The sequence below is a fragment of the Toxorhynchites rutilus genome, chromosome 3, assembly GCF_029784135.1.
Source record: "Toxorhynchites rutilus septentrionalis strain SRP chromosome 3, ASM2978413v1, whole genome shotgun sequence".
NCBI lineage: Eukaryota > Metazoa > Arthropoda > Insecta > Diptera > Culicidae > Toxorhynchites > Toxorhynchites rutilus.
Genome location: NC_073746.1, coordinates 110,532,781 through 110,560,506, shown reverse-complemented (window position 1 = coordinate 110,560,506; position 27,726 = coordinate 110,532,781). Strand labels below are relative to the sequence as shown.

The 27,726-nt window shown below is 42.1% G+C and overlaps 1 protein-coding gene across 4 annotated transcripts; it reads right to left on the bottom strand.

Moving 5' to 3' along the window:
• Positions 1-86: 86 nt before the first annotated feature.
• On the bottom strand, positions 87-25,509 carry LOC129778756 (PR domain zinc finger protein 5-like). Of its 4 annotated transcripts, none has more exons than XM_055785854.1 (5): positions 25,336-25,507; positions 24,972-25,280; positions 6,448-7,173; positions 5,761-6,390; positions 87-326 (listed from the first exon to the last, which is right to left on the bottom strand). In XM_055785854.1, exons 2-5 carry the CDS (start codon positions 25,104-25,106, stop codon positions 153-155), a joined length of 1,665 nt encoding a protein of 554 aa, XP_055641829.1. In that variant the 5' UTR covers positions 25,107-25,280; positions 25,336-25,507; the 3' UTR covers positions 87-152. The 4 variants fall into 4 exon arrangements, with proteins under 4 accessions (XP_055641829.1, XP_055641830.1, XP_055641832.1 ...); XM_055785855.1 differs by having other exon boundaries at positions 25,346-25,501; XM_055785857.1 differs by having other exon boundaries at positions 5,761-6,369; positions 24,972-25,509.
• Positions 25,510-27,726: the final 2,217 nt, after the last annotated feature.

The window sequence follows — 27,726 nt, the reverse complement described above, 5'->3', positions numbered from 1 at the left end:
GCACGCTTCAATGCCAGCCATGTGCTGGTTGCATCAAAATCTCGCGAACTAAAGTGACCGTTCGGAAGCGATTGAATTGCGGGTAATAAAAACAAAATGTATTTGCACTTTATTATCACAGAGAATAAGGAGATACATGATTAAAAGCCACTTCATTGGGATTTGGATTTGGCGTTACGGTTCTGGGATTCTTCCTCCGTATTGGTGATCTCGATGTTGGCGTGAATTCGCTTGCGATGTCGGAAACAGTTGTCTGAGTTGGTAAAGATCTTCGAACAGTGGGGACATTGGTAAGGACGGGCACGGGTGTGGCGATTCTGGTGAAACTGAAATGGTACCATAATTTCGTTTGAATCTGAGGGGTTCGAAAGTTAAAATGCAATCAATGTTGAGATTTTATTCAAATTATCTGAAAAAATTATAGGAGGTTATGTTCAAGAATCGACCACTTTGTTGACGTAGAACTACACTGTTATTGACGTAGAACGACGTCTTTCATTAAGAGTGTCAAACCAGAAAACAGGTCACGTTTTTATGAAATAAAGTTAACGTTAGTAACTATTTTGCGCCGTGAACGGATTCTGGCAATTTACATACCAATCGAATTGAAAACTCTCTAAGATTTGTTTGATATGTTGAACATTACAATTCCCTGATCCCTTAACATTTAAAATTAGTTGAAATTGGAACCATTCCCATGTTCCTATACATTTGTTCTGCCGATTTGTGAGCTTACCTTCGCGTACCGCCAATAACGAGCAACTAACACATCCGTTTCTGCCCGTTTTCAACTTATCCGCGTTGATAGCACTGAGCTTCGTTTTATTAGTTTAGAGGCGCCAAAGATAATTATTGATTTTCAAGCGAAATGAACACGTTGAAATTAAAATTAAATGAAAAATTAACTTCTCTATATCAAATTAGCAACACTTTTCTTCGCAGATGGTGTAAAAATTCCATAAGAAAATTGTTTTTGAGGACAAAGTTATGGCGTATGTCCTACAGATTTCTTTGCGGTTCTTAATATGTTAAGACCTCTTAAAACCAAATATGAAATAGAATGGAAAGCACAGTCGCGAGCGAGCTATCAAGCATAGCTAGCAGCACGAGCGGACATCATTTATTCCTAATACTGATTTCACACACATACACACACACACACACACAGCCCAATACACACCAGAACACGTGGTATTTGTGTGTCCCAGGTTCACCGCAAGACGCGAGGGGCTGCCTGCCCTTTATGCCGGGAACATAGTGGAGAAAATGTGTCGCGACGAGGGCACCTGGAACGCTGTGAACAGTGTAATCATACACATCATGTGCGAGCTACAGCGGAAGGGGAGGGCCGACCAGCGTGGTAATAACCCCTGACCATAGAAGAGAAACAAATGCGAGGGCTGTTGCAAAGTGTAGTACCCCACGAGAGTCGTTGTGACGGAGTGCGCGTTATGTTGGAGGGCACTGCCTAATCGGCGCTCCGTTAGGAAGAGAAATCCTGCGAGGGTGACTGTGACGGGTTGCGCGTCAAGTTGGAGGGCAATACCTAATCGGTACACGTCTCGACGGGTGAGAAACCCCGCGAGGGTGACTGTGACGGGTTGCGCGTCAAGTTGGAGGGCAATTCCTAATCGGTACACGTCTCGACGGGTAAAAGGAAGCCTGTGCATCGGATGTGCGTGGCGGAGTACAACGGAATCGTAAATGAGATGTATAGAGAAAAAGGGAAGGATCAACGCTAGTTAGCGTTGAAAACTCGTGAAGTGCATGAGCACAGCCGCCCCCTGAAGTAGTCGCCTAGATTTGGTCCCGGGGGGAACGAGGCTACGAGTAGAGGGCTTGGTTTTTGTGGGTGCGATCCCCACTCGACGTCTGGGTTATCCCTTCCCAGATAAGACTGGAAGAGCGTTCCTCACCTCTATAAAAAAACAGCCCAATACAAGAATGGAATGAATCTATATATATATATATATATATATATATATATATATATATATATATATATATATATATATATATATATATATATATATATATATATATATATATAAATGGATTTATGTCTGTCTGTCTGCCTGATTCTTATGGATTCGGAAACTACTGAACCGATCGACATGAACATTGGTATGTCGTGGTTTTTGGGGGCGGGGAAGACCCCTCCCCCCTCTCAAAGGGTGAGGGGGTGGGGAGGTAGGTTGGTTCTGGTGCCATACAAATGAAACACAAATTTCTACATTACTCGAGAATTATTCAATCAAACGAAACCAAATTTGGCATGTGAGGGTTTTAAGGTGCAATAAATGTTTTTACGATAGTTAGATACTCCTCCCCCTCTCTTAGGGGGGGGCTGCCATACAAATGAAACACAAATTTCTGCATTACTCGAGAATTAATCAAGCAAATGAAACCAAATTAGGCACATGGAGGTTTTAGGATTTGTGCTCCCTTGGCCGAGTGGTTAGCGTCATAACTAACATGCCGGGTGTTCGGGTTCGATTCCCGTTATGGTCGGGGGAATTTTTCGTCAAAGAAATTTCCTCCGACTGGCACTGTGATCACGCGTATTCTAGAGCTTGCCACTCAGAATGCATTCAAGGCGTGTTATTTGGCATAGAAATCTCAACTAAGTACTAATAAAAATGACGCAAGTAATACTACGTTGAGTTCCTAGAGTTCCTCTAGGAACGTTAGTGCCATTGAAGAAGAAGAAGAAGGTTTTAGGATGCAACAAATGTTTCTATGGTGTTTGGACATTCCACTCCCCCTATCGAAGGGAGGCTGCCATACAAATGAAACTCAAATTTCTTCATTACTCGAGAATTAATCCAGCAAACGAAACCAAATCTTGTATTTGAAGGTTTTAGGGTTGCAATAAATGTTTTTACGGTGGTTAGATACTCATCCCCCTCTCTTAGGGGGCACTGCCATACAAATGAAACACAAATTTCTGCATTACTCGAGAATCAATCAAGATAATGAAACCAAATTAGGCAGATAAAGGTTTTAGGGTGTAATAAAAGTTTCTATGATGGTTAGACACTCCACCCCCCTCTCTAAGGGGGGGCTGCCATACAAATGAAACACAAATTTCTGCATTACTCGAGAATTATTAAAGAACGAAAGCAAATTTGGCATGTGAAGATTTTAGAGGGCAATAAATGTTTTTACGGTGGTTATATAATCCCCCCCCCCCCCCTTCGACGGGGGGAGGGGAGAGTTGTGCCATACGAATGAAACAGAAATTTCTGCATTACTCGAGAATTAATCAAGCAAATGAAACCAAAAAATATGGAGGTTTTAAGGTGCAATAAATGTTTTTATGGTGGTTAAACACTCCTCCCCCTCTCTTAGGGTGGGCTGTCATACAAATAAAAAACAAATTTCTGGATAACTCGAAAACTTATCAAGAAAATGGAGCCAAATTTGGCATGTGAAGATTTTAGGGGGCACGAAACGTTTCTAGGGTGAATGGACATTCCTCCCCCCTTTCTAAGGGGAGAAGAGGGGAGGGGTCTGTCTTTATTTTATCATGTTTTCTATATCAAACATTTATTCCATGTAACGGAGAAACCTGTTATTTGCAAGTGGTTGAAAAATTTCGAACGAGAATTGTGTCTGAAAATAATCTTATATTAGAATGATGAGTTTTGGTAGAAGTACTAGGAATTTTTTAGTAAAAGGTAAATTCAACGGTGTCGATTAGAAGATCAATCAATGAACAGTTCTGCGAATGGACTCATGAACTTGCGCTTAGTAAGAAAACGTGAATGTTTGAAAGTATTGATAACAAAAACAAATTTTGGGCGGGACGAAGTTTGCCGGGTCAGCTAGTAGAATATATTGCAGCAGTGCATTTTCGTTTACATTTACTACAAACCCTCGAAGGAAAGGAAGCCCTCTGCATCGAAAGGGGCTACGACAAAGAAGGTGCCAAAAGTATACACCCAGGTTTTTTTTTACGCGGAGGATACGTACCTCGTAAAAAACCGCGTTAATTGGAAAATCCGCGTAAAAAAACCATGTCACCTAATGATAGATATCAAATGGGACTATCTTTACGTAGAACGGAAGTAAAAAGTTGAATGTTGCTCGCTTCCGGAAACCCGTAGTTTTTTTCCTGCAATTTCGTTGGTTACTGGTAGCTATAGTTCGGTTTTCCTCACGAATGAGGTCATCTGCTGTTGCTAGAAGATTCCCTAGTAATTTGTACACTCTTTTGCCGATGCACGTGCAGTACCGCTGTTGGACCGTCCAGAGCTAAGTAGACAGAGAAAGACATTCACGAATAGCTGGCCGTAAAAATCCCGTCCCGTTGGACCGCCCGGCGAGCTCCCCGTTACCTAACACCTAAAATCCACGTAAGAATCGTGATAAGGTGCGGCACTAAGCGCTAAACTCCGTTACAAGCACTAATTATCGTAATTTGCTCTGAGGGAACATGAGAGAAAAATGTGAGCTGAGGGGGAGATGTGATATTGCACTGGTCTTTTTTTACCACGTTTATTGGAAAATCCGCGTTAATTGGAAAATCCGCGTAAAAAAACCTCGTAAAAAACCGCGTAAAAAAACCTGGGTGGATTGCCGCGTAAAAAAACCTGGCAATTGGATTGCTCAGATTTTGAATGGTAAAAAAGCGAACAAATTCATGTATTTCAACTGAAAGAAAAAGCTGATGGCTTATTCAACCACATAGCTCTCGCTGCTGATGCAGTCTTCAGATTGCGGAACTAATGGTTCCGATCTAAAAATTTAATGTTTTTCAAATTGGAAGGATGTCTCTCGTTGTTTTTTTTTTTTAAACAGGCGGTTTTCAAGATCAAGCAGATTACTTAAAACACTTAAATTCCACGAGCGGAATTTTACATGGACTGTCGCACATAATAGCACAAATTCGACCTTCAAAAATGATTTTGTTCTTGGCCCGCTGTGTTTGACATCTGCGTAAAGAACAATGTCTGTTTGCTGGCTGGAGTGAGACTGTGTAATAGCAATCACGATTATTTTCTTTCACATTCAATGTTGCAAAAGGGCGGAGCAAAAGTTGAAAAAATTCATCTCTCCTCAGTTTCCATAGAACGAATATAGCGTTTGTATTTCGAGCGATTGATTTACGCGTCTTTTATTCGCAGTGATGTATGACAATTGTGCCTCTCCGTTGCTTTAGTTGCTTTTTATTAAAGACACTGTATTCACTGCTTGCGCCTGTCACAGAAGGTAAGCACAGAAAAGATATGTATGGATAAATGGGAATGATTTCTAATTTCGTCGATTGAACTTTAGAGGCGAATTAACCGCAAAGTTGAAAGCATCTTCAATGCAAACGAGCATTAAAGGTCTATTGAAACCATTTACGGATTAGGGAATCGTCATGCATAGAATATAAAAAAATCAGAATTGTTATGCAATTTATCAAAATAGTATTGCAAAACGTTATAATTATTTTATAAAAAAACTTGTTTTATGATTTTGGTCCTCACTGATATACGTCAAAAGGACGAGTCGAGTGAAACGAGTGAAAGACCACATGCTCAGAAATCGGAGGACAACCAAGTGACGGAAAAATGGAAACGCAGAGAAATAGAACCAGAGCCTGAATAAGAAGATTTGTTTGAATAAGAAGATTTGTGAGATAAATAAATAAATGAGATAAAAAAAAAAGACATTAACAAGGGAAGATATTCGTTTATATATGAGGTAACAATCCCCCATTACACCAAGATTATCACAGTTCAGTCTAGGAACCGTGTCTAAGCCGCTCACCTTTAAGTCCTGATTCCCTTTGAAGGATTTATTGCACAGCGCACATTTGTGAGGCCTTGCGTCGCTGTGAGTAATAATGTGCGTCTTCAAACCATTGCTTGTTGCGTAAGCCCTTCGGCACCGATCGCAAGAAAACTTTCGCCCGTCATGGTACGCCCTATGTCGAGACAGATTCTGTGATGTTTTGAACACTCGGTCACATCTCTCGCAAGTAAATTTATCCTTCATAGTGCGCACCTTTTTACAACCCTTGGGCTTCGATTTTGAAATTGTTGGTGCTTTTGTGTCGTAATTTTCACGGGCCCGTTTTCGTTTGGTTCTGGAAGAAGATTTCGTTGTATTTGATGATGTGTTTTCCAGAGTAGATTTAACTTCTGTTATTTGTTTAGGTTCGGGTCCAACGTTCAGTGTTGACGAGATGGGACCGGATCGTGGTGGATTGATCTGTTTTCTCACTCTTATCTTGATAGTTTTTGGGTCATTTTCGGTTCTACTGAGGTTAGAGCTTGACATATGCACAGCAACGATGTGCTGCTGCAGGTCTAAGCTTGAAGCGAAAAAATCTGTGCAGTTCGTACAGGGATATCTTGCGCTCTTTCGGACATCACACTTCAGGACAGCCGGAATCATCTGAAACAGTTTTGGGACAATCAAAATTGTACAAAAATTTCTCACGATGACACATACCTTTTCGTTTGAAGAATTGTTTACCAAGTTCACGGGAATCAACTTGATAGTTATGTTATTCTCTCGCCGAAGAGGTGTTCCAAGTCGGGACTTGCTTTGTGTTTCTTCGTCGTCCAGAAATAAGCTGGGATCAACACCGACCTCCATCTGGGTTACGCTATCATCGTCAAGCCGAAAGTTAACATTGCTTGAATCTGCGTGTGTGGATTTACTACTCAGGGGCTGTGAAACATTCGGTTGAATTTTGGTGAACGTCTCCTGGCCAATGTACGATTTCAAGAGTTGTGTAAGATCACTATCGTTTAGTAAGTTGCGATTGGATAGGATGTTGCGAAAAGTGGTATTCCGTAGTCTCTGCAGCAGGGTTTCAAATGATGCCGTTCGGTCGTATTCGGCCCACTTGAGGGCCTTCAAAATCAATTTGAGTAATTCTTGGTCCTTGATAAGAAGCCCCAGTTTGAGATCGCTGTACGAGATTACCGAAATTGTTGATTTGTTCGTAGCGGGTCCATAGGGGATAAGAGTTGTGCTTAAAGGAACGGTTTTTCGTTGGATCACGTTATTGGTGGGACTGTTGCATTTCGAAACACTGACTCGGATGCATTTGAACCACGCAAGATATGCTTCTTCGGTCTTTTTAGCGAGAATGGCAAGTTTGTCGATGCCCTCTATTTTGATGAAGCATGTTGCACAGATGCATTTCGGCAGTTCGTCATATGGCGATATCTAAAAAAGACGATACATTTGAATCTGTTAGAAGCAATCATAATTTTTGTAGAAGAACGTTTTATTTTAAATAGTTTTGATCAATGACTACTGGTTTACAATAAAGGTATATTCAACGAAATATCGCTTTAATGTCAATTTTCAATTGTCAAGATTTACTGCTACTATAGATTCGACTATAAAAACAGTATTTATGAAAGGTTTTGTTAAGCCACTTTTGATGTAGCACGTCTATCCATAAGTGTATCAAATTTGTAAACATGTTCCGTTTCTATGGAATAGTTTTAGCATTGATAACTCTTTTCACTGCGAACGAGTTTTGATGACATTACGATTCCACAGTGTATAAAAAGCTTGAATTCACGGAAATTAGACACATTCCCATATGTCGAGCTGCGGACGTGAGCGAAAAGCTTGCTCGTGGCTACCTCTGGCATTTCCATTCATCTTAGTTCGACGATCGGAGTGATAAGCATCTGTGTTTTCGTTAACTCCCAGCCATATCCGGCCGACAGCAGTTCTCAATATAAATTTTCTAAATGGGCTTTCTAAAGGCCTCGAGAAAACTTAACCTCGAAACGATTTAGTTTTCCGTAAGATTCACTCTCTTCAAGGTAAGGGGCGAATAATACCATAGGAAACAATCTACCTTCTTTGTTTGTGTTATGGTATTATTTTCACATAAAACTTCGCCCTTGTACAAAAATTTTGTTTTTGTTAGATTAACACATCTTTGCTACGACGAATTGCCAGTTGGTGCTCTGCTTACGTGCGGATTATTTGCACCCAAATAGTTCGCATCGGAATACTCGCTCAGATAATGCATTATGCAGTGCATATTGTGCAGGGAACAATACTTTTTTTCCGCATAACCGTATCCATGAGTTTCCGTTCATTTTCGCTAACTCTTAAAATCTGCACATTCGTTAACTACAAACAAGTGAAGTCTGTGGCAGCGACCAATCAACAGCTTTTCTCAAGAGTAGATTTTACTAATTTGAAATGGCCTTTTTCAAGGCTGGATGGGAAATTTAAACGTTCAGAAATAGAAACAAAGAAAGGAAGCTAAACACAAGCGTCTCAGCAGACAATGGCGACTTGAGAAGACTAAATTTTTTTACTACTCTGGAACCGTAGAACCATGATGGAACCTTTTATTGAAGAACAGTCATGCAGTAATCGTATGCTCAACATGTGATGCGATTCTATTCTGGTTAGTTGTTTTACAGGTTTTAATTTAATTTGATAATTATCAAACACATTTTGGAGTGTTTTAGTATTTCGTTATTATCTCGAGATCCGTTGGTCGTAAATAAAATTCGACTATGCATATAATTAGAGCTTATTAAGTTTGAAACAAAAATGATTCAATACATTTTTGACGTAGAACTACGTCTTTCATTAAGGGTGCCAAATCAGGAAACAAGTCACGTTTTTATGAAATAAAGTTAACGTTAATAACTATTTTTGCCGCGAATGGATTTTGGCGATTTACATAGTAAACGAATCGTAAAATCCCTAAGATTGGTTTAATATGCTGTACATTAGAATCTCCTGGTTTGTAAATGGTTAAAATACATGAACATTTTAAGCGTTTCCATTTTCCCATACATTTGATCTGTCCATTTGTGTGCTTTCCCGAACAGAGCAGTCAATAACGAGCAACTTATCGACGAGCAGCGAAAGGGAAATAGGATTTAAAGTCTCCGTGGACACAGGAAAAGAAGAACAATGAAGGGGAATACTTGCCTAGAGTATAAACAGTGGATCTCGCTGAGGCAAATTTTCATCATTCATTCTCTGCTGTTGTGTTGAGCAGTAAACACGTATTTTCGCTTGCTCTTGATAGGTAGTGTTTAAAAAGAAAAGTAAAGTAAAAGTTTTGTTATCTCGCGCTGGACGCCGACGTCCCCATGAACCAAGCCGCAGGCAAAACGCGCTCTGGCGCAAGTGGTAGCAGCAACGGGAAACGCTCCCGGTCTACAAACGACGCCGAAGTATCGGCCGAATCCATTGATCCGTCGGCCAAGAAGCTGCTGGCAAACAATCGTTACGCTGTACTCGAGAATGGTGACGAACCGAAGATAGATAAAAAGGAGAAACTGCCGCCGATCTACGTGAAAGGCTTCCCGGAGGGGCTTCATGCTCGAATTACCTTTTTTATCGAGAAGGGTTTGAGGTGCACCATCCGCCGTAGTGCGGAGGGCTTTAAGTTGATGGTTCCTTCCATGAGTCACTACAAGGCCGTGCTGGAGGTGCTAAAACAGCGGAACTGTGAGTATTTCTCACATGACATCGAGGCCGAGAAACCGCTCAAGGTGGTACTCCGCGGACTCCACGATATGGACACCAAGGAACTATCGGCTGAACTCGAGCAGCGCGGACTCAAGCCGGTTCAAATCTACAAAATGAAGCGGCACGACCAGACTCGGGTGTATCGAGACCAACTTTATCTCGTCCACCTGGCCAAGAACTCGACGTGCCTGAAGGACCTCCAGAACATACGACTGCTGTTCCATATCGAGGTCGAGTGGGATCGCTACATACCAGTTCACAGAGACGTAACCCAATGCTCGAATTGTTTCATGTTCGGGCATGGTACTCGAAACTGTCACATGGCATCCCGGTGCGTCAAATGCGGCAAAACTCACAACGCTGATACATGTGAACACATGGAGGATGGTGTTCCTATCTGCGCAAACTGCGGAGCCAATCACAAACCCACCAGCAGAACGTGTCCGAAGAGAGCTGAGTATATAGAGATCCGAAAGCGTGCCTCCATCAACAATCAACCAGGACGAAAGCGAAACCAGCGCCCGCCAGCAGTCAACGATGTGCAGTTCCCCGCGCTAGTGCAACGCCGTGCAGTCCCGAACCTGCCTCCTCTTCCACTCAACAATCAACGAAACCGCGGTGATCCCATCGCCCCCTCCGTAAGTAACCAAGCGGGCTCTAGCGTCTCCTCAGTGCAGCACAAGCTCATGAGTGCAGCGCCGCAGCAGACTCAACCACCCCTCGCGGGTCTCTCGTACTCGTGTGTGACATCCGGCACGACCGCCGAGGGCGTCCCACTAAATGACAAGGAACTCGTCATGCTGGTGTCCGAGGTCATCAGAATAAAACGCACCTGCAAGACACTAAACGAACAGCTTGAGGCTGTCCTCACCCTCGTTTCCAAGTATGGACCGTAATATAACACGCATAGTCAACTGGAACGCTTGCTCTCTTAAGAGCAAAGCCATAGAACTCGTTGTATTTCTCAATGAGCACGAAATCGACGTGGCAATTATCACGGAGACGCACCTTAAGCCCGAAATAAATGTCTTCCTCCCAGACTTCCGGCTCGTGAGGCTTGACAGGACCAGCTCAGGAGGTGGTGGCGTGGCCATCGCACTTAGGCGAAACATTTGCTGTCAGCTGCTTCCAAGCTTCGAGCTGAAAATCATCGAGGCCGTAGGGGTGGAAGTCTCAACCCCTGTCGGTCCTCTCACCATAGTAGCAGCTTACTGCCCCAAACAAACAAATGTACGGGACGGCTCGGCAGTACTTCTTCAAAGCGACGTCATCAAGCTGACCCGGCGGCGACAGCAGTTCATCATCGGTGGCGACCTGAATGCGAAGCATCAAGCGTGGGGCAACAGCCGTAGTAACCGAAACGGCCTGATCCTGCATGACGACCTCCAAGAAGCACAATATACCATTCTGAGTCCGGACGGTCCCACCCGGTTGAGCCGGTCCGGTGTACACGCGACCATCGACATTTTCATCACGAACGCGATAAACATCTCGGAGCCTGTCGTCTATCAAGAACTCAGCTCCGACCACTACCCGGTGTCGATTGAAGTGAGCTCCTCCGCCAACAGATTCCAGGTTTCGCGACGCAACTACCACCGCGTCGATTGGTCACAGTTCCAGCAGTGCGTGGACACCGAGATCAACTATGACATCGTTCCCGATTCAACCGACGCCATCGACCAGTGTCTTCAGACCATCGACGAGGCGATCTCTCGGGCCAGAGACAGACACGTTCCGGCTTTAAGACTGGTGAGTAATCCCCTGAATCTAGACAGGATAACCAAAAATTTAATTAGACTCCGCAACACCATCCGTCGCCAGTACCAACGCACTGGACTTTCCCACCTGAAGACCAATTGCAACCGTCTCAAGAAAATCATCCATGCCAGGATGGTGGATCTCAGGAACGAACATTTCTCAAATCATCTTTGCTCTCTCCCAGATCACGCAAAACCATTTTGGAAAACCGCCAAAATTCTAAAAAGCAAACCGCGACCCGTTCCTCCACTCAGATCGTTGGATTCGAATTCATCCTTACTTATAACATCTGCCGAAAAGGCGAATGCGCTTGGTCAACACTTCGTGGATTCTCACAATATTGGTCGCTCCATGGTGAGTCCCCACGAGCCTATCGTCGAGGAGGTCGTGGCTAGTGTCGCTGATACCCCCATCGTTCTCCCCGAAGAATCCAAAATAACGGCTGATGAGGCGATAGCTGCGGTCCGTAACACGAGAAACATGAAGGCTGCCGGGTTCGACAGTACGCTTAACATCGAGTTAAAAAACTTGAGCGTTGGCTTCTTCGAGCACTTAACTTCTATCTTCAACACATGCTTGGAACTTGGTTACTTCCCGTCTCGCTGGAAGTTAGCCAAAGTAATTCCCATACACAAGCCTGGTAAAGACCCTACCAACGCCAAAAGCTATCGCCCCATCAGCCTCTTGTCGTCCATCTCGAAGCTATTTGAAAAGCTGATTCTCAGCCGTTTGCTGGATTTCGCAAACCAGAACAACATCTTCCTCCGTGAGCAGTTTGGGTTTAGGAAAGGTTATTCCACTCTCCACCAGCTTGCACGAGTCACGAACATCATCAGGCGGAACAAGTCCATGTCTAAAACATCTGCCATGGCATTGTTGGACGTCGAAAAGGCGTTTGATAATGTCTGGCACAATGGTCTTGTGTTCAAGCTACAACGATTCAACTTCCCGATCTTTCTCGTCAAGATAATCGGTAACTATCTATCGGACAGGACTTTTCAGGTCTCTCTGAACAACGTGCTTTCCGATACGTTCAACGTCATCGCGGGAGTTCCTCAGGGTAGCCTCCTAGGTCCTATCCTGTTCAATATCTTTACTTCGGATGTTCCTCCCCTTCCGGGTGAGGGTGTGCTGTCGATGTTCGCTGATGACACCGCCATCATCTACAAGGGTCGAGTGATACGCCCGCTAGTCAGGAGATTACAGAGGGGCCTGAATGTTTTGTCCGACTACCTAACATCCTGGAAGATTCGCATCAACGCGGCGAAGACACGGACCATTTTATTTCCACACTCAAAATCACCACGTCTTGTTCCGCCTGATGATATGAACGTCTACCTCAGCAACAATCCCATTAATTGGTCTAATGAGGTTGTCTACCTTGGTCTCACCCTGGACAGGAACTTGAACTTCGCATCCCATGTGAGCAATACATCCACGAAGTGTTCCAAACTCATAAAGTCGCTATACCCGCTCATCAACCGAAAATCCACTCTGTCGCTGAGGAACAAGCTTGCGATACACAAGCAGATCATCCTGCCGGTAATCGAATATGGTTTGCCAATCTGGGAGGGATGTGCAAATTGCCATCATAAAAGACTACAGATCATCCAGAACAACATCCTTCGGAAGATCCTGGACAGTCCACCAAGAACCCGAAATACCGAGATCCACCGCCTATCTGGTCTTCGGGTGCTGGAGGAACGGAAAACACAAATCCTGTCTAGGTTCAGGGGGTCTTGCCAGCGGTCTCCGCACGCAATAATCCGGGAGTTGGTCCCATAGTTTTAATTTAGATTATAGTTAGGTAGGTTATAAAATTTTTCAATTAATAATTGTTATATCCCTCTTTACGGGATCAATTGTAGATTAGATTCACAACCAATGATCTATGCAGAAATTGAAAACCATAAATTTACCAAAGTTGCCGGGCCCCTAAGGCTGAAAAATTGAATTGTAAATCAAATGTGAAAATTTTTAAAAGATCCTCAAATAAATAAACTTTATGCTTTAAAAAAAAAAAAAAAAAAAGGCAAATTTTCATTCGGCATCGGACTGTTGAGCAATCCAGTTCACTTTGCTTTCGCTGCGCTTCGATCTAAGATTGGACCCCACCAGTGGTAATCCAACTTGGATATCGTCGTGTGGTTTTTTCAGTTCGTTTTTGGCGTTATTCGTATCGTGTGTTTTTCTTTCCGCGTCATAAATTGGACGCTTCGCGTAGTGTGTGATGAGTAAGAAGAAGAGGAAGGCTGACTCGAGCACTGCAAAAAGCGAACGCATTGCCAAGGGCAATCAAATTTCGAGGCAAGCGTCATCTGGTGAAGCACGGCATGTTGGTGCAGTGAAAAGCGCTCGCGCTGAACCGAGCCTTCACGAGTGTGACACCGCATCGAACAACAGCGAAGTAGGCGACTACGGCGCGTCGGTCGAAAATTAAACGCTATTACCTAGGCAGCAACCAAAATCAAGTTCCCCCACTGGTGGTGAAGGCGGTCGCTCTTGACAAACTCATCAGCGAATTCGCATCGATGGGTGTTACAGCAGAGTACAAGATGTGTGGCATAATTCAGTCTTTTTCCAAGCAGTTAACATTGTTTGTTTTTCGTCATCATAAGAGCTTCGTTGGTGCCTTTGACATTGCATGAATGCATTAAACTGACTTTATGGCGAAGCAGGCATCAAGGTTGTGCGCCAAAAAATCATTCGGGGAATTGGGGGTTATTTGGGTTCGCGTGCCAGTCGCAAAACTGCCTTCAACTAGGATTGCACTAATCTTGATCATAACAAAGCAATGCTACTGTTTTCAAGATTGTTTATATTAACAAAAAGAGTTTATTTCACTTGTTTAGACATCAAGAAAGTAAATATCGTTCTGGAATATTGTATATGTTGTATGTGATTAGGTTTCGCTTGCCAGTAGAAACACTTCCTGCACTAAGGGTGGCAGCTGCGCTTATCTCGAGCATGAGAAAGTAATGCAACTTTTTTCGAGGCCAGTAATATAAACAGAATCTTTTCTTTTGAGAATAACGCTAAATGATGAGATGATGGCTCTGTATGCGTGCTATGGCGAACGCTTGTTTGGCGCTTGGTTTACGTTGTACGAACGATGCCTAGAGGTGCAATTCCACTGAGGCAATACTAAATAACATGTAGCATGATATTTGATACTTGCATGTGTTGTCATTGTTGTTGTTTCCTCGAGGTGCCAAAGATATATTGATGTAGTTATGAGATGTGGAATAATGGTGGTGGTGCCACATGTATATAATCGACTGTAGTCGAGTCTATGTCAATTGTGAAAATGGCCACCGGAATTGCATTCGACGTAAATTTTCAATGTATTGACATGAAATTAATTGCGACATATGATCAGCTAGTGTATTGTTCTGCGAGGGCAAAAATGAATCATTTATCAATTATCGTTAACTGATTCTACAATGAAAAAACATTTAAGAGATTATTCTACTAAACAGTTGTTTCTAAAATTCCACAACACTATAGAATAATATCTGAAGGTATAAACAAGCGACTTATATAAAATAATAGCGTAGTTCTACTTCAACAATGCGGTCGTATCTTGGACACAACCTCCTATAATTTTTTGTATTTTTGTATATTTTTGTGTTCCGAAGTTATAGGTCACTTGTCATGATGGTGTTGGCAGCCCTGATCGACACATCCAGGTCAACTGCGATATTCTGGATTAAGTGGAACCCGCTCTCTCACCGCCTTGATGGCTGTTGGAGTCCTCGCCGAACGCGGCCGCCTGGATCTCGTATGCTCCTTGGCCCAGTCCGTCTCCCGGTACCGACGGATGGAGGATAGACAAAATTCCGCATCACCCCGTAGGATTTGAACCGCCAGAATATGTCGCCGGGTCGCTCACCTCTCGCAAACAACTCAACTACGATGTCTCGGTAAACCTAAGACAAGACGTGACAACTGGCTTCTTACTCTTACTCTTCGACCATGTGCGAGCAACAGGGATGCCGAACCACTCCAGATGTCATGTTTCCAAATGAGATAAAGTTTCTGAAGACTATTTTTCACGTCCCTAACGTAGGTTCTCGTATCAGATATTCTATGAATAACTACATTTGGATGATGTAAAGCAAAATTGTTGCGCATTTCACAACAAATTGTATTTTTCTGTTATGCTTTATTTTGAAAACTAGTGAGACTACATACCATGAGTACATTATGTAGAAGTGTATTTTCAAATATTATTGCCAACCTTTTAAAATTGACCAATCAGCAGCTGGTCCGAAAACTGGTCCGAAATCGACCGCCTATTGTCTGGTCTTGTCTTAGCGGTAAACAAACAACAAATGACAGCAAGGCGACACCGTGCACGTCGGTTAGCCTATAAATGAGGCTAAAGCTGACCTCAATACCAATACACACAATGCTCATGGTGTGTACCTACACAACGATGAAAAATTGTATTCGAACTTATTGAACACCCTGTATAAAATCCACAACGCTTACTTGCGATTCAATCGTACACAAACTCTCTACACCTAACGGTATGGAAATCAACGATGTACGGAACCTATGTGAGCTTCCGCACCAATCTGTCCAAAGTTTTCGTGAACATTCTACATTGGCACTGTTGTTTTTATCGAACAATGCGGTCTCATTGATATGGTGAAATATTCTCAATATTTAACATTTCGTATTGTCCGCTATCAAATCCATAGCCAATGGCACCATTTGAACGCAATCTGTACCGATTTATCATTGATAGTTCGTTTTTCACTAGAGGATCCGGTCAGATCGGTAGTAGAATAGAAACGGGAAATAGTGCTTTGGTGAGTGAGCGAAAACATTCTACATCAGCTTCACAATTATACCTAAATGGAATTCCGTGCGGGCACCCGCTTATAGAAAAACAAGACAATTCTGTTTTTATAGCTACTTTAAGCTGTTGAAACAAGTTCATCGAGTCAATGAGTAGCAAGCATATACAGTGATGGGCCCAAAAAAATCCACCACCATTTGAAATCGAAGTGTTCCAATATTAAAAGTTTTTGCAAACTTTTCGGTATTCTAGTCAATATCACGTAAAATTGCAAATTCATGCAAGTTTGAGGTATTTTTGTTCCGACTGAAATGTGTTTCCCCAACAGAACCAAGGTGTCTCGGGAAATCGGTTTTGCAAATAAATGCAAACTGCGAGTACTTTTGTACTCGCTCGCCTTTGTACAGGCTATTCAATTCAGGCACGTTTTCGATTTACGGCCTAAAATGTTTCGTTATAACGGCAAAAAATTGTTGAGGATTGGTTCAAATATCAAACTTGTACAGAAGTGAAAAAAAATAAATTTAAATGAATTTAATGTTTTATTCAAATGAAATAAAAATGGAAAGATAACATGCATTTTGAATGATAAACCATGTTACATATTTGACAAATTTGGAACCGATTTGATTGAATTTGTATTAGAACAATTGATTCTTTACAGTGGAATTGTCGTAGTCTTATCCCTAAATTGGATACATTCAAATTTTTAATTCAGAAGTTCAATTGTGATGTTTTTACTCTGTCCGAAACTTGGCTTTCTTCGCGAGATGATCTCTCTTTCCATGATTTCAATATTATACGCTTGGACCGTGATGACAGATACGGAGGGGTGCTATTGGGGATCAATAAGTGCCACTCATTTTTTCGAATTGACCTTCCACCTATTGGAGGGATTGAAGCTGTTGCTTGTCATGCAAACATCAGAGGAAAAGACCTCTGTATTGTCAGCTTGTATTGGCCTCCGAGAGCTGCGGTTAGCCGCAAGCAACTTGTTGACATGTGCTCACTCCTTCCTGAGCCACGATTGATCTTGGGAGACTTCAACTCTCACGGAACTGCATGGGGGGAACAGTACGACGACAATCGTTCATCGTTGATATACGACCTTTGTAACAGCTTAAATATGACCGTTTTGAACACTGGGGAAACAACACGTGTACCTAAACCTCCTGCTAACCCAAGTGCTCTTGACCTCTCGCTTTGCTCGAATTCACTATCGTTAGATTGCAAGTGGAATGTAATCCAGGACCCCAACGGTAGTGATCACATGCCAATCAAAATTTCCATCACCATTGGGTCGAATGCTTCTGAATCTATAAACATGGCATATGACCTCACAAGACACATTGACTGGAAAAAATATGCGGACTTGATTGCTCTAGCCATCAATTCCAGAGATGGTTTACCTCCATTGGAGGAGTATAACTTCCTTTCTCGTTTGATCTATGACAGCGCGGTTCGCGCTCAAACGAAACCCATCCCAGGCTCCACTATTCGTCGAAGGCCTCCCAATCCATGGTGGGATAGCCAATGTTCCAAGCTTTATCAGGATAAATCGAACGCATTCAAAGCTTTTCGGAAACGTGGAACCATTGAAAATTTTCAATCGTATTTGGACCTCGAAAATAAATTTAAAAACTTGATCAAAGGGAAAAAACGTGCTTATTGGCGAAATTTCGTGGAAGGTTTGTCACGAGAAACGTCAATGAAAAAATTATGGAAAGTGGCTCGAAACATGAGAAATCGCTTTTCAACAAATGAAAGCGAAGAATATTCACATCGATGGAATTTTAATTTTACACGGAAGGTTTGTCCTGTTTCCGCTCCTGTGCAAAAAATTGTTCGAGATATACCACAAGATAGGTGCGATCTCGATTCCGAGTTTTCGATGGTAGAATTCTCTCTTGCTCTCCTTTCATGTAACAATTCTGCTCCGGGATCGGATAGAATTAAGTTCAACTTGTTGAAAAACCTCCCTGATGTGGCGAAACATCGCTTGTTGAATTTATTCAATCGGTTTCTGGAGCATAATATTGTTCCAGATGATTGGAGACAAGAACGAGTTATAGTTATTCAAAAACCCGGAAAACCCGCGTCCGACTTCAATTCGTACCGCCCAATAGCAATGCTGTCTTGTATACGGAAATTGTTGGAGTAAATGATCTTGTTTCGCCTTGATCGATGGGTTGAAACGAATGGCCTACTCTCAGATACACAATATGGGTTCCGCAGGATCAAGGGGACGAATGATTGTCTTGCGTTGCTTTCTTCAGAAATTCAAATGGCTTACGCCGGAAAAAAACAAATGGCTTCAGTATTCTATTAGCCAATGTTCCAAGCTTTATCAGGATAAATCGAACGCATTCAAAGCTTTTCGGAAACGTGGAACCATTGAAAATTTTCAATCGTATTTGGACCTCGAAAATAAATTTAAAAACTTGATCAAAGGGAAAAAACGTGCTTATTGGCGAAATTTCGTGGAAGGTTTGTCACGAGAAACGTCAATGAAAAAATTATGGAAAGTGGCTCGAAACATGAGAAATCGCTTTTCAACAAATGAAAGCGAAGAATATTCACATCGATGGAATTTTAATTTTACACGGAAGGTTTGTCCTGTTTCCGCTCCTGTGCAAAAAATTGTTCGAGATATACCACAAGATAGGTGCGATCTCGATTCCGAGTTTTCGATGGTAGAATTCTCTCTTGCTCTCCTTTCATGTAACAATTCTGCTCCGGGATCGGATAGAATTAAGTTCAACTTGCTGAAAAACCTCCCTGATGTGGCGAAACATCGCTTGTTGAATTTATTCAATCGGTTTCTGGAGCATAATATTGTTCCAGATGATTGGAGACAAGAACGAGTTATAGCTATTCAAAAACCCGGAAAACCCGCGTCCGACTTCAATTCGTACCGCCCAATAGCAATGCTGTCTTGTATACGGAAATTGTTGGAGTAAATGATCTTGTTTCGCCTTGATCGATGGGTTGAAACGAATGGCCTACTCTCAGATACACAATATGGGTTCCGCAGGATCAAGGGGACGAATGATTGTCTTGCGTTGCTTTCTTCAGAAATTCAAATGGCTTACGCCGGAAAAAAACAAATGGCTTCAGTATTCTTGGACATAAAGGGGGCCTTTGATTCTGTTTCAATAGAGCTTTTGTCAGACAAATTACACTCTCGGGGTCTGCCGCCTCTATTGAATAATATGTTATATAACTTGCTTTGTGAGAAGCATTTGAACTTTTCTCACGGAGATTCGGCAGTAAGTCGGGTCTCTTACGGGGGACCCAGGGCTCATGTTTAAGCCCCCTTTTGTACAACTTCTATGTAAGCGACATCGACAATTGCCTTACACAAAATTGCAGCCTAAGACAACTTGCAGATGATGGAGTGGTCTTTGTCGTAGGATCAACAGAATCCGACCTACAAGAACCCTTACAAGATACTTTGAACAATTTTTCAACCTGGGCCATTGGGCTAGGGATCGAATTCTCCACGGAGAAAACAGAGATGGTGGTTTTTTCTAGGAAGCATAGACCAGCAAAACCAAAGCTTCAACTTTTGGGTAAACCGATCACTCATGCTATGTCATTCAAGTATCTTGGGGTTTGGTTCGACTCCAAATGTACTTGGGGGGCCCATATTAGGTATCTGAGTAAAAAATGTCAACAAAGAATAAACTTTCTCCGTACAATTACCGGCACCTGGTGGGGAGCCCATCCCGAAGATCTTATAATATTGTATCGAACAACTATTCTCTCAGTGATGGAGTATGGCAGTTTCTGTTTTCAATCAGCTGCCAAAACACACCTCATTAAACTCGAGCGAATTCAGTATCTTTGTCTCCGTATCGCGTTGGGATGTATGCCCTCAACGCATACCATGAGTCTCGAGGTTTTGGCAGGCCTACTCCCACTAAAAGATCGCTTCAATTTATTATCTCTTCGGTTCTTCATCCGGTGTAAGGTTATGAACCCATTGGTGATCGGAAATTTTGAGCAGCTGATCGAGCTAAATTCTCACTCTGGATTCATGAGCCCATATCATGAATTCATCTTCATGCAGGTTGATCCTTCTTCGTATATTCCCAACCGTGTTTGTTTTCCTGATTACATCAATTCCTCTGTACATTTTGATCTGTCCATGAAGCAAGATATCCATGAATATTCAGGTTTTCAACGATCGAGGATCGCTCCAACGATCTTCGATGCAAAGTATGGGGGTATCAATTGTGATAATATGTACTTTACTGATGGGTCCACTATAAACGAGTTCACAGGATTTGGAGTGTTCAACAAAATTTTCAGCACCTCCCATAGTCTTCAGTTTCCTTGCTCAGTGTATATTGCTGAATTGGCAGTGATACACTGGGCGCTGGACAGCGTCGCCTCACGACCTGTTGAACACTATTACATTGTAACGGATAGTCTTAGCTCCGTCGAAGCTATCCGTTCAGTGAGGAAAAGCACTCGCCGTACTTCCTTGAGAGAATACGAGAAATTTTGAGTGCTTTATCCAGACGCTGTTATGTCATTACCTTTGTGTGGGTCCCTTCTCATTGCTCAATTCCGGGTAATGAGAGGGCTGACTCATTAGCAAAGGTAGGTGCGATTGAAGGCGATATTTATCAGCGTCAAATCGCCTTCAATGAATTTTACTTTTGAGTCCGTAAAAATACCATCGCTAACTGGCAACGCAAGTGGAATGAAGATGAATTGGGCCGGTGGCTTCACTCGATTACCCCTAAGGTTAGCCTCAAACCATGGTTCAAAAGTCTGGACTTGAGTCGGGACTTTATTCGCATCTTCTCCCGACTCATGTCCAATCACTGTTCGTTAGACGCGCTACTCTTTCGTTTCAATCTGGCCGGCAGCAATATCTGCGTTTGTGGCCGAGGTTACCACGACATCGAGCAGCCATACAATTGAAACACAAATTTCTGCATTACTCGAGAATTAATCAAACAAATGGAGCCAAATTTGGCATGCGATGGTTTTAGGGGACACGAAACGTTTCTATGGTGAATAGACACTCCTCTCCTCTCTCTGAACAACTCGAGAATTAATCAAACAAATGGAATCAAACATACCATATAGAGGTTTTAGGGATCGATAAACGTTTCTATGTTAGTTCGACACTCCTCCCCCATCTCTATACGGGGGGGCTCTCATACAAATAAAACACAAACTTCTGCATAACTCGAGAACATAAGAAGAACATAAGCATATTCAAGCAAATGGAGCCGAATTTGGGATGTGAGGGTTTTTGGGTATGAGAAATGTTTCTATGATGGTTTGACACCCCTTCCCCTTCTGGAAAGAAGAGGGGGTCCTATAAAAATAATGCATATACTCCAACCAAACATGACAATTGAACATTTTCGGAAAACTCTTCACGAGAGTTGTGTTTGAAAATAATCTAATATTATAATGTCGAGTTTTGGTAGAAGTACTAGAAATTTTACAGTAAAAAATAATTTAAAAGGGTAAATTAGAAGATCAATCAATGAACAGTTCTGCGATTGGAACCATGAACGTGCGCTTAGTAAGAAAACGTGGATGTGATTACGAAAAATTAATTTTGGGCGGGACGAAGTTTGCCGTGTCAGCTTGTTTTGATATAAATTTAGATAATCAATAAACCATTTTCTTTTTCAAAACTCCTCATCTTACGCCATCCCACATCGGAAGACGTCTGAGTTTTGTCAAAGCTCACATGAAGCGATAGTGGGACATGGTATGTTGTGACAAAGAATGTTTCCGAAAGAATACATTTTGCTATATACCATAACGAAAAGTTCTTCAATGTATCTTCACTGACGAAAAAAAAGTTCAATTAGGAAGGTTCTGACGGTTTCAACGGGTACTGGGGTGATTTACGGAAGAAGGAACAGTATTTTTCAACCAGGAATTTTGGTGGAGGCTCGTGCATGGATTGGGCGGGATTCTGTGCAACCGGAAAGCTCAAGATAGCTTCACATCATTCAAAGATTACAAATCAAACGATTACATACATGTTCTGAAATCCTCTCTCCTACCTTTTTGGCGTGGATATCGCCCCAAAAAATTCACATATCATATCATATTCATATCAGGAAGAAAACTAAGCAATGGATTAAGGATCAAAAACTTAATTTTTTGGACTGGCCGGCTCGCTCTCCAGACTTGAATCCTGTTGAAAATCTTCGGGGGATCCTTGTACGCAGAATCTACACTGAGGGAAAACGGTACACCACGATTGAAGAGGTCAAGGTCGCAATTTCGGAAACATGGAAAAATATCGATAAATTCGTTCAGCAACATTTTTTTTTTGGCAGACTTATCTCACTTCTTAACTAGGCGAACCTAGCCAGAATTTTCACCTGCCCCCGGGCTTCTGAATGCCAAAGGGGGACTAGGCTCTGCGGAATGCACGTATCTGCATGCTCGTGCTGTTTTAGTCCTGACCGAGGAATTGTCGGACAATCGCGCAGGTGCTAAGGATGACCGACTTTTGGATGCCAGCCAATTCCTTCTCCATGTTCAACACCTTTAGCGCTTCCAGAAGTGTCTTCGGGACAATTCTAGTTCCAGAGAGAACGACTGGAACAATTCTCGGGACCTCCCTTAGCCCCCACAGTTCCTTGAGCTCCACGGCCAATGGTCGGTACTTGCAGATTTTGCGACCGTGGGTCTCCTCCAGATTCTGGTTTTCAGTGGAATAGCGACATCGATGATGGTGACTTTGCGGTCGCTCTTGTCGTAAACCATTATATCTGGGCGGTTGTGGTGGATCGAGAGGTCGGTCAGGTTTTTTTTTTACCCTCCACTGACCCCCACACCAGAAGGCTCAGACAAGGAGCCCACTGGTCGTGGACACTTACTAACAGAAACAAAAAAATAAATAAAAGAAAGCATGGAGAATTCAATTGTAAGCAACAGTGAATTCCCAGTGGAACTTAGTTCCTTTGAAGGGATTCACTACAGGAAAAAATTATATAAAAATGGAAAGATTAAAAGATTTAAAAGTAAAAGCATTTTTGCTTCAAACGACTACACTGAACTAAACAACAATAAAAGAAGACAGGAAATTGTTATCAAAGCAAGAAAAATTGTATAAATTGTTAGGCGGTTGGCACAATTAAAGAATATATTCATTCACATTCCTGATCATATAGTGTTTCAGCTTGCATTTGAAAACTCTAATATTTGTGACGGCTTTCAAGTCATTAGGAAGTGCGTTATACTTTAATGGACCATAACTCATGATACGTCTAAGACCCAAGTTTGTGTATGCTCTGGTTCTCAATAAATCATTGCCATTTCTCGTATTTGTGAGGGTAACCCGAGTCGAAAAACTTATGTTGTGATGAAATCTAGGATTGTGTAAGCTGTTATGAATAAATGCGATTGTTTGAGTGTCGCACAAACCTATAACTGGTATAATTCGGTGATGTAAACATGTATAGAGTGCAATTGTCGGATATAACACAGGAAGATTGAAGATTACTTTTACACACCTATTCTGCAGCGTTTGTACTTTTTTAAGTTTAGATTTTGCAGCATGACCCCAGACAATTATTAAATATTGAAGGATGGAATGGATACACGCATAATAAAATTGCAACAATGCTTCTTTCGGTACGAAACAACGCACTCTTTTCATTAGGCCACATAGAGTCGAAACTTTTTTCGATACATGCTCTATATGAGAATCCCATGAAAGACAGGAATCTAAATGTAGCCCTAAGTATTTGAAAGTTGTAACTTTTTCAATAGATAGGTTCCTGACACGCGGATCGGGGTGTTGAGATATTTTTTGCGTGGCGAGTGAAAAATCATGTATTTTGTTTTAGTTAGGTAAGATGATTGCCGCTGAAGTATTCCAGGAGAATCGCCAAATCTGATTCTATGTCTGCGAGGACTAATTGGATATTGAAACGAGGGTAAAATAAAGCTGAATCATCTGCAAAAAGACATTTGGTGACTAGTATTCCAACACGAATTTTACAGGTTATTAGCCAAAATGGCAAGGTTGCCAATTATTGACATGTAAATCAGCCGATCGTTTTGAATTTTTCATTCATAATACTTTTGAATTTTGAAATGGTCTTATAGAAACTGGACAGCTGAAATTATCATATTTAAGCACAATAAATAAACTAACAACTCTTTTGACCGAAATTGACGTTAAATATACTTCATTCTAAGCATTCAACAATGTATGAATGTATCTTGTTGAAATTCTAACTGTTTGTGTTGCAACGAAATAGAATCAGGGTGGTCTTATAGAAGTTGGACGGAGTGTACGTATGATGTAGATTTTATGCTAGAGGTAGGCAAAACGGTTCATTTCAGTGATCGGCTCAGAGCCGCTCGTTCATTGAGACTCTTTCAAAAAGCGGCTCTTTTTTGAACCGCGGATCTTTCTGAATCGTGGTTCATTTGAATTTGAGAACCGTGGATGGTACGCTCGTTCTGACAAACCGGTTCAAATGAGCGGCTCGTGAGCGCTCGCCCATCTTTATTTTATGCGGTATATTTTATCTTCATGCATTAATTGATAACGAAGATACAGCATTTGAAAATTTACTTTAAAATTTTGATGCCGCACTTTGCTTTTCTATTTTTTTGTGGAGTGTATATGATCCTTCATCATCCCTTTAGTCTTTTTAAGCTACCTATCATCCTGCTAATTGCTCGCTATTACGCTGATTGTGTGCATTCAACTGCTACTTGTGTGCGTCATACACTCTTCTCTACAATGTTGTTGTGGTGTTGTTTTTGTTTCACCCACAGTACCAAGGCCACCCACACTCAATCGTGCAAAACCTCTCACTCTCGCGGTCATTGCCAAGCGCACATTCACTACACCAACAGCAAACACAAGAAATTTCTTTTTCTAATGACGCAGTTATCGGATACATTGCTCACTATACATAATTTGACTCACATTCAGTCCCAGGTAGCGACGAATTTTCTGATCCAACTGCAGGCCACTGCCGAATATAGGAATTCCACAGGTCAGCTGGGCGATATCGGTCCCACAGGTGCGACACTTGCGATCGAAGTTGGGCCCCAGATTCATCACGGATGGGTATTTCCCCCCCTACGAGGTGTGTGGGGTCGCGTACACGAAAATCCAAATCACAACAAAGAGACGGACAAAAACAGATACCTCAAGCTCTTACATCACGCTTCTTCACGTCTCAATCGGTGGGCTTTCAGCCTTTGTTGGATGATGCTTCCTCGACGTGTTTTTCTGAAAGTTCAAGGACGTCAATTAGTGGTGAGAAGTAAAGTCTGTCGTTTGCAACCAGTAATCACTATTTGGAGAAAACGCTCTTTGTGTTTCCGATCGCTGTAATTGTATACGCTTGGCGTGCAAAAATCCAAAGCAATCGGCAAATGTTTCAAAAACGCGCGTAGTTTTGCCGAGAGTGAGTTGATGAATGAGTATGCAGCCTCGCGTATAGTTTGCAGGTTGTGGGAAACGATAGTGGTTCTTCGCTCGTATTCTCACACGGTATGCATCTCGAACACATGGTTATTGTAACCATATTGTTAGTTCTGAGTATAGTGAACATTGCAGCGAGAGCTTCTCTGAGCAATTTTGCGTATCAGTAAACGTGCTATCGTTTGGTGTTAGTGAGCAAGATTGTGCGAGTGCACCGGCACATGTGGAATTGAAGGCAAGGTGCACTCTCGATCACATGTTGTTTCTGCTTGCCATACTTCCCATTGCGCCAACAAGATCACCATGTGGCTCCTTTTTGAACGGAGTAACAGTCTCTATTTTTGTATACTGATAGATAGATATGGAATAAAATGTAGTTTTTCTAGTCTATGGTGCGTTTGCAAAGGAAGTGAGACCTGTTGATTAGTAATCAACAAGGTTCCCTAGGTAGAATAAACATTAAAAAGGTTTAATCGTTGTTTCAATCATTTAACACGTTGAGTCCCGTGTCGGTTTCTAGGGACTGACGTTGAGTTTTTCGTGAAAAATTTCAAAACTAACAAGGTGGTTTTGAAATCGGATTGGATTGGACATAAAAATTAATGAACATAAAAATTCCATGCCAAATCAGCCGGCCGTTGACTCGCCCCCTTCCGATTTTTTTAAAGCTTGATAGTTGTTGCGAAGCCCGCCCTCGATGCCTTCGGTAGCTCACCAGCTTCAGGCTCACAACATCGAAAACGTTCTCAATTCACTTAGCCCTCGGCAGAATTATTCACTACACCACAAAGCACATAAATTCAGTGCAACAAAAAACTGACGATCAGCTGTTGAGGATTACTCAAACTGTTTCTTCCATTCGATTTACACAGGAAACATTTATGCCAACAATTAAAAACATTTATCTTCCCATTTTGACAATATTACATTTAGAGTACATATATATTTCACAATAATTAACAATACATATATTTATTATCGACAATATTACTGAACATTTTCTAGACGACCAACACAAATTTAGTTTCCAGCTATTCAAAAGTATTCTGCGATGGACCAGCAGCGACTGATTCTGCTCCGCAGAATCACAATTTGGCAGTCCTCTGCAGATATTGTTGTTGCTCCTCCATGCGCGATGATCGTCCCGAACAACTCATCTTCGGCTGAGGTGAATTCACCTCATTGCTTCGCTGATCCCCTTTTCGCTGTAATGGAAGCGAGATAACTGTTTCCACACATCTGATCCTTTTCCCTCTTGTATTGGTTTAGTTTGCTGTTGCTGTCTGGGCGACTATTATTTATATGTAAAAGGTCATTGTGCGCGCCAGACAGCAGCTTCACCTTCACCTTCAGGGTTGTAGCGCGGGGTGTTCATGTAAGTCGTAAACATCCTCACCCACCCAGAAATTACTCCGAATTTCTGAAAAGATAAAAGAAAACTCCTCTTCGTCTGGGTTGGGTGGAAGAATAGGTGTGTGGTGTGTGCTAATCCGTGCTGAGCAATTGGATTTCACAATGCAGCTTGTTGGAACCCAAATTTTCACTTGTTTTTGCCACTTCATAAAAAAGCGGATTGCTATTTTTGTTGGCCCACCGTCGAAGGTAACATCTAATCTAATGCAAACTGTGATTTCACAGTATTTTACATAAAATTTGTTGCCGTAGTAAAGTAGCACCAATTAGTTTCGTAACGGTTCATATTATCTCCGAAAATTTATCAACCCTGTTGTACCACCAATTTTATCTACGACGTAAATGTCGTTCAAAAAATATTGTTGCTTCCTTCAAGAATTTTGGGAGGTTTTAATTCGCTCCTTGATCATAGAATGGGTAGTAAAATCGCTGTGGCCTCTGAGTCGGTGCTTCAAACCTTTGTAAATTTTGCAATCGTCGGTATTCTGGTATGAGGTTTTCTACTCGTTGACTATCATCCCTTGCTAAGCTATGTCCTGTTGATTCCCGACTCCGGAATGCGGTATTTCTTGATTCGCCTCGCCTTGAAAAACCACCTTTTTTCGTTGGTGCAGAGACCGTATATCGCTCATTGGTGCATCTCCCAGCCGACCGTACAAACGAACTCTCACAGCATCTCTCCTTTGCCGAATAATTGCCTGTAGAATGTGCCACTCTGCGTGGACGGCAATGTTCAACCAACGTCTTCGAATTTCTCATAGCTGACACGTTGAAATTTGAATGTATCGGTCCTTCTGGGAGGGCCATTCCTCCGCAGACAACCCAGCCAAACACCGTT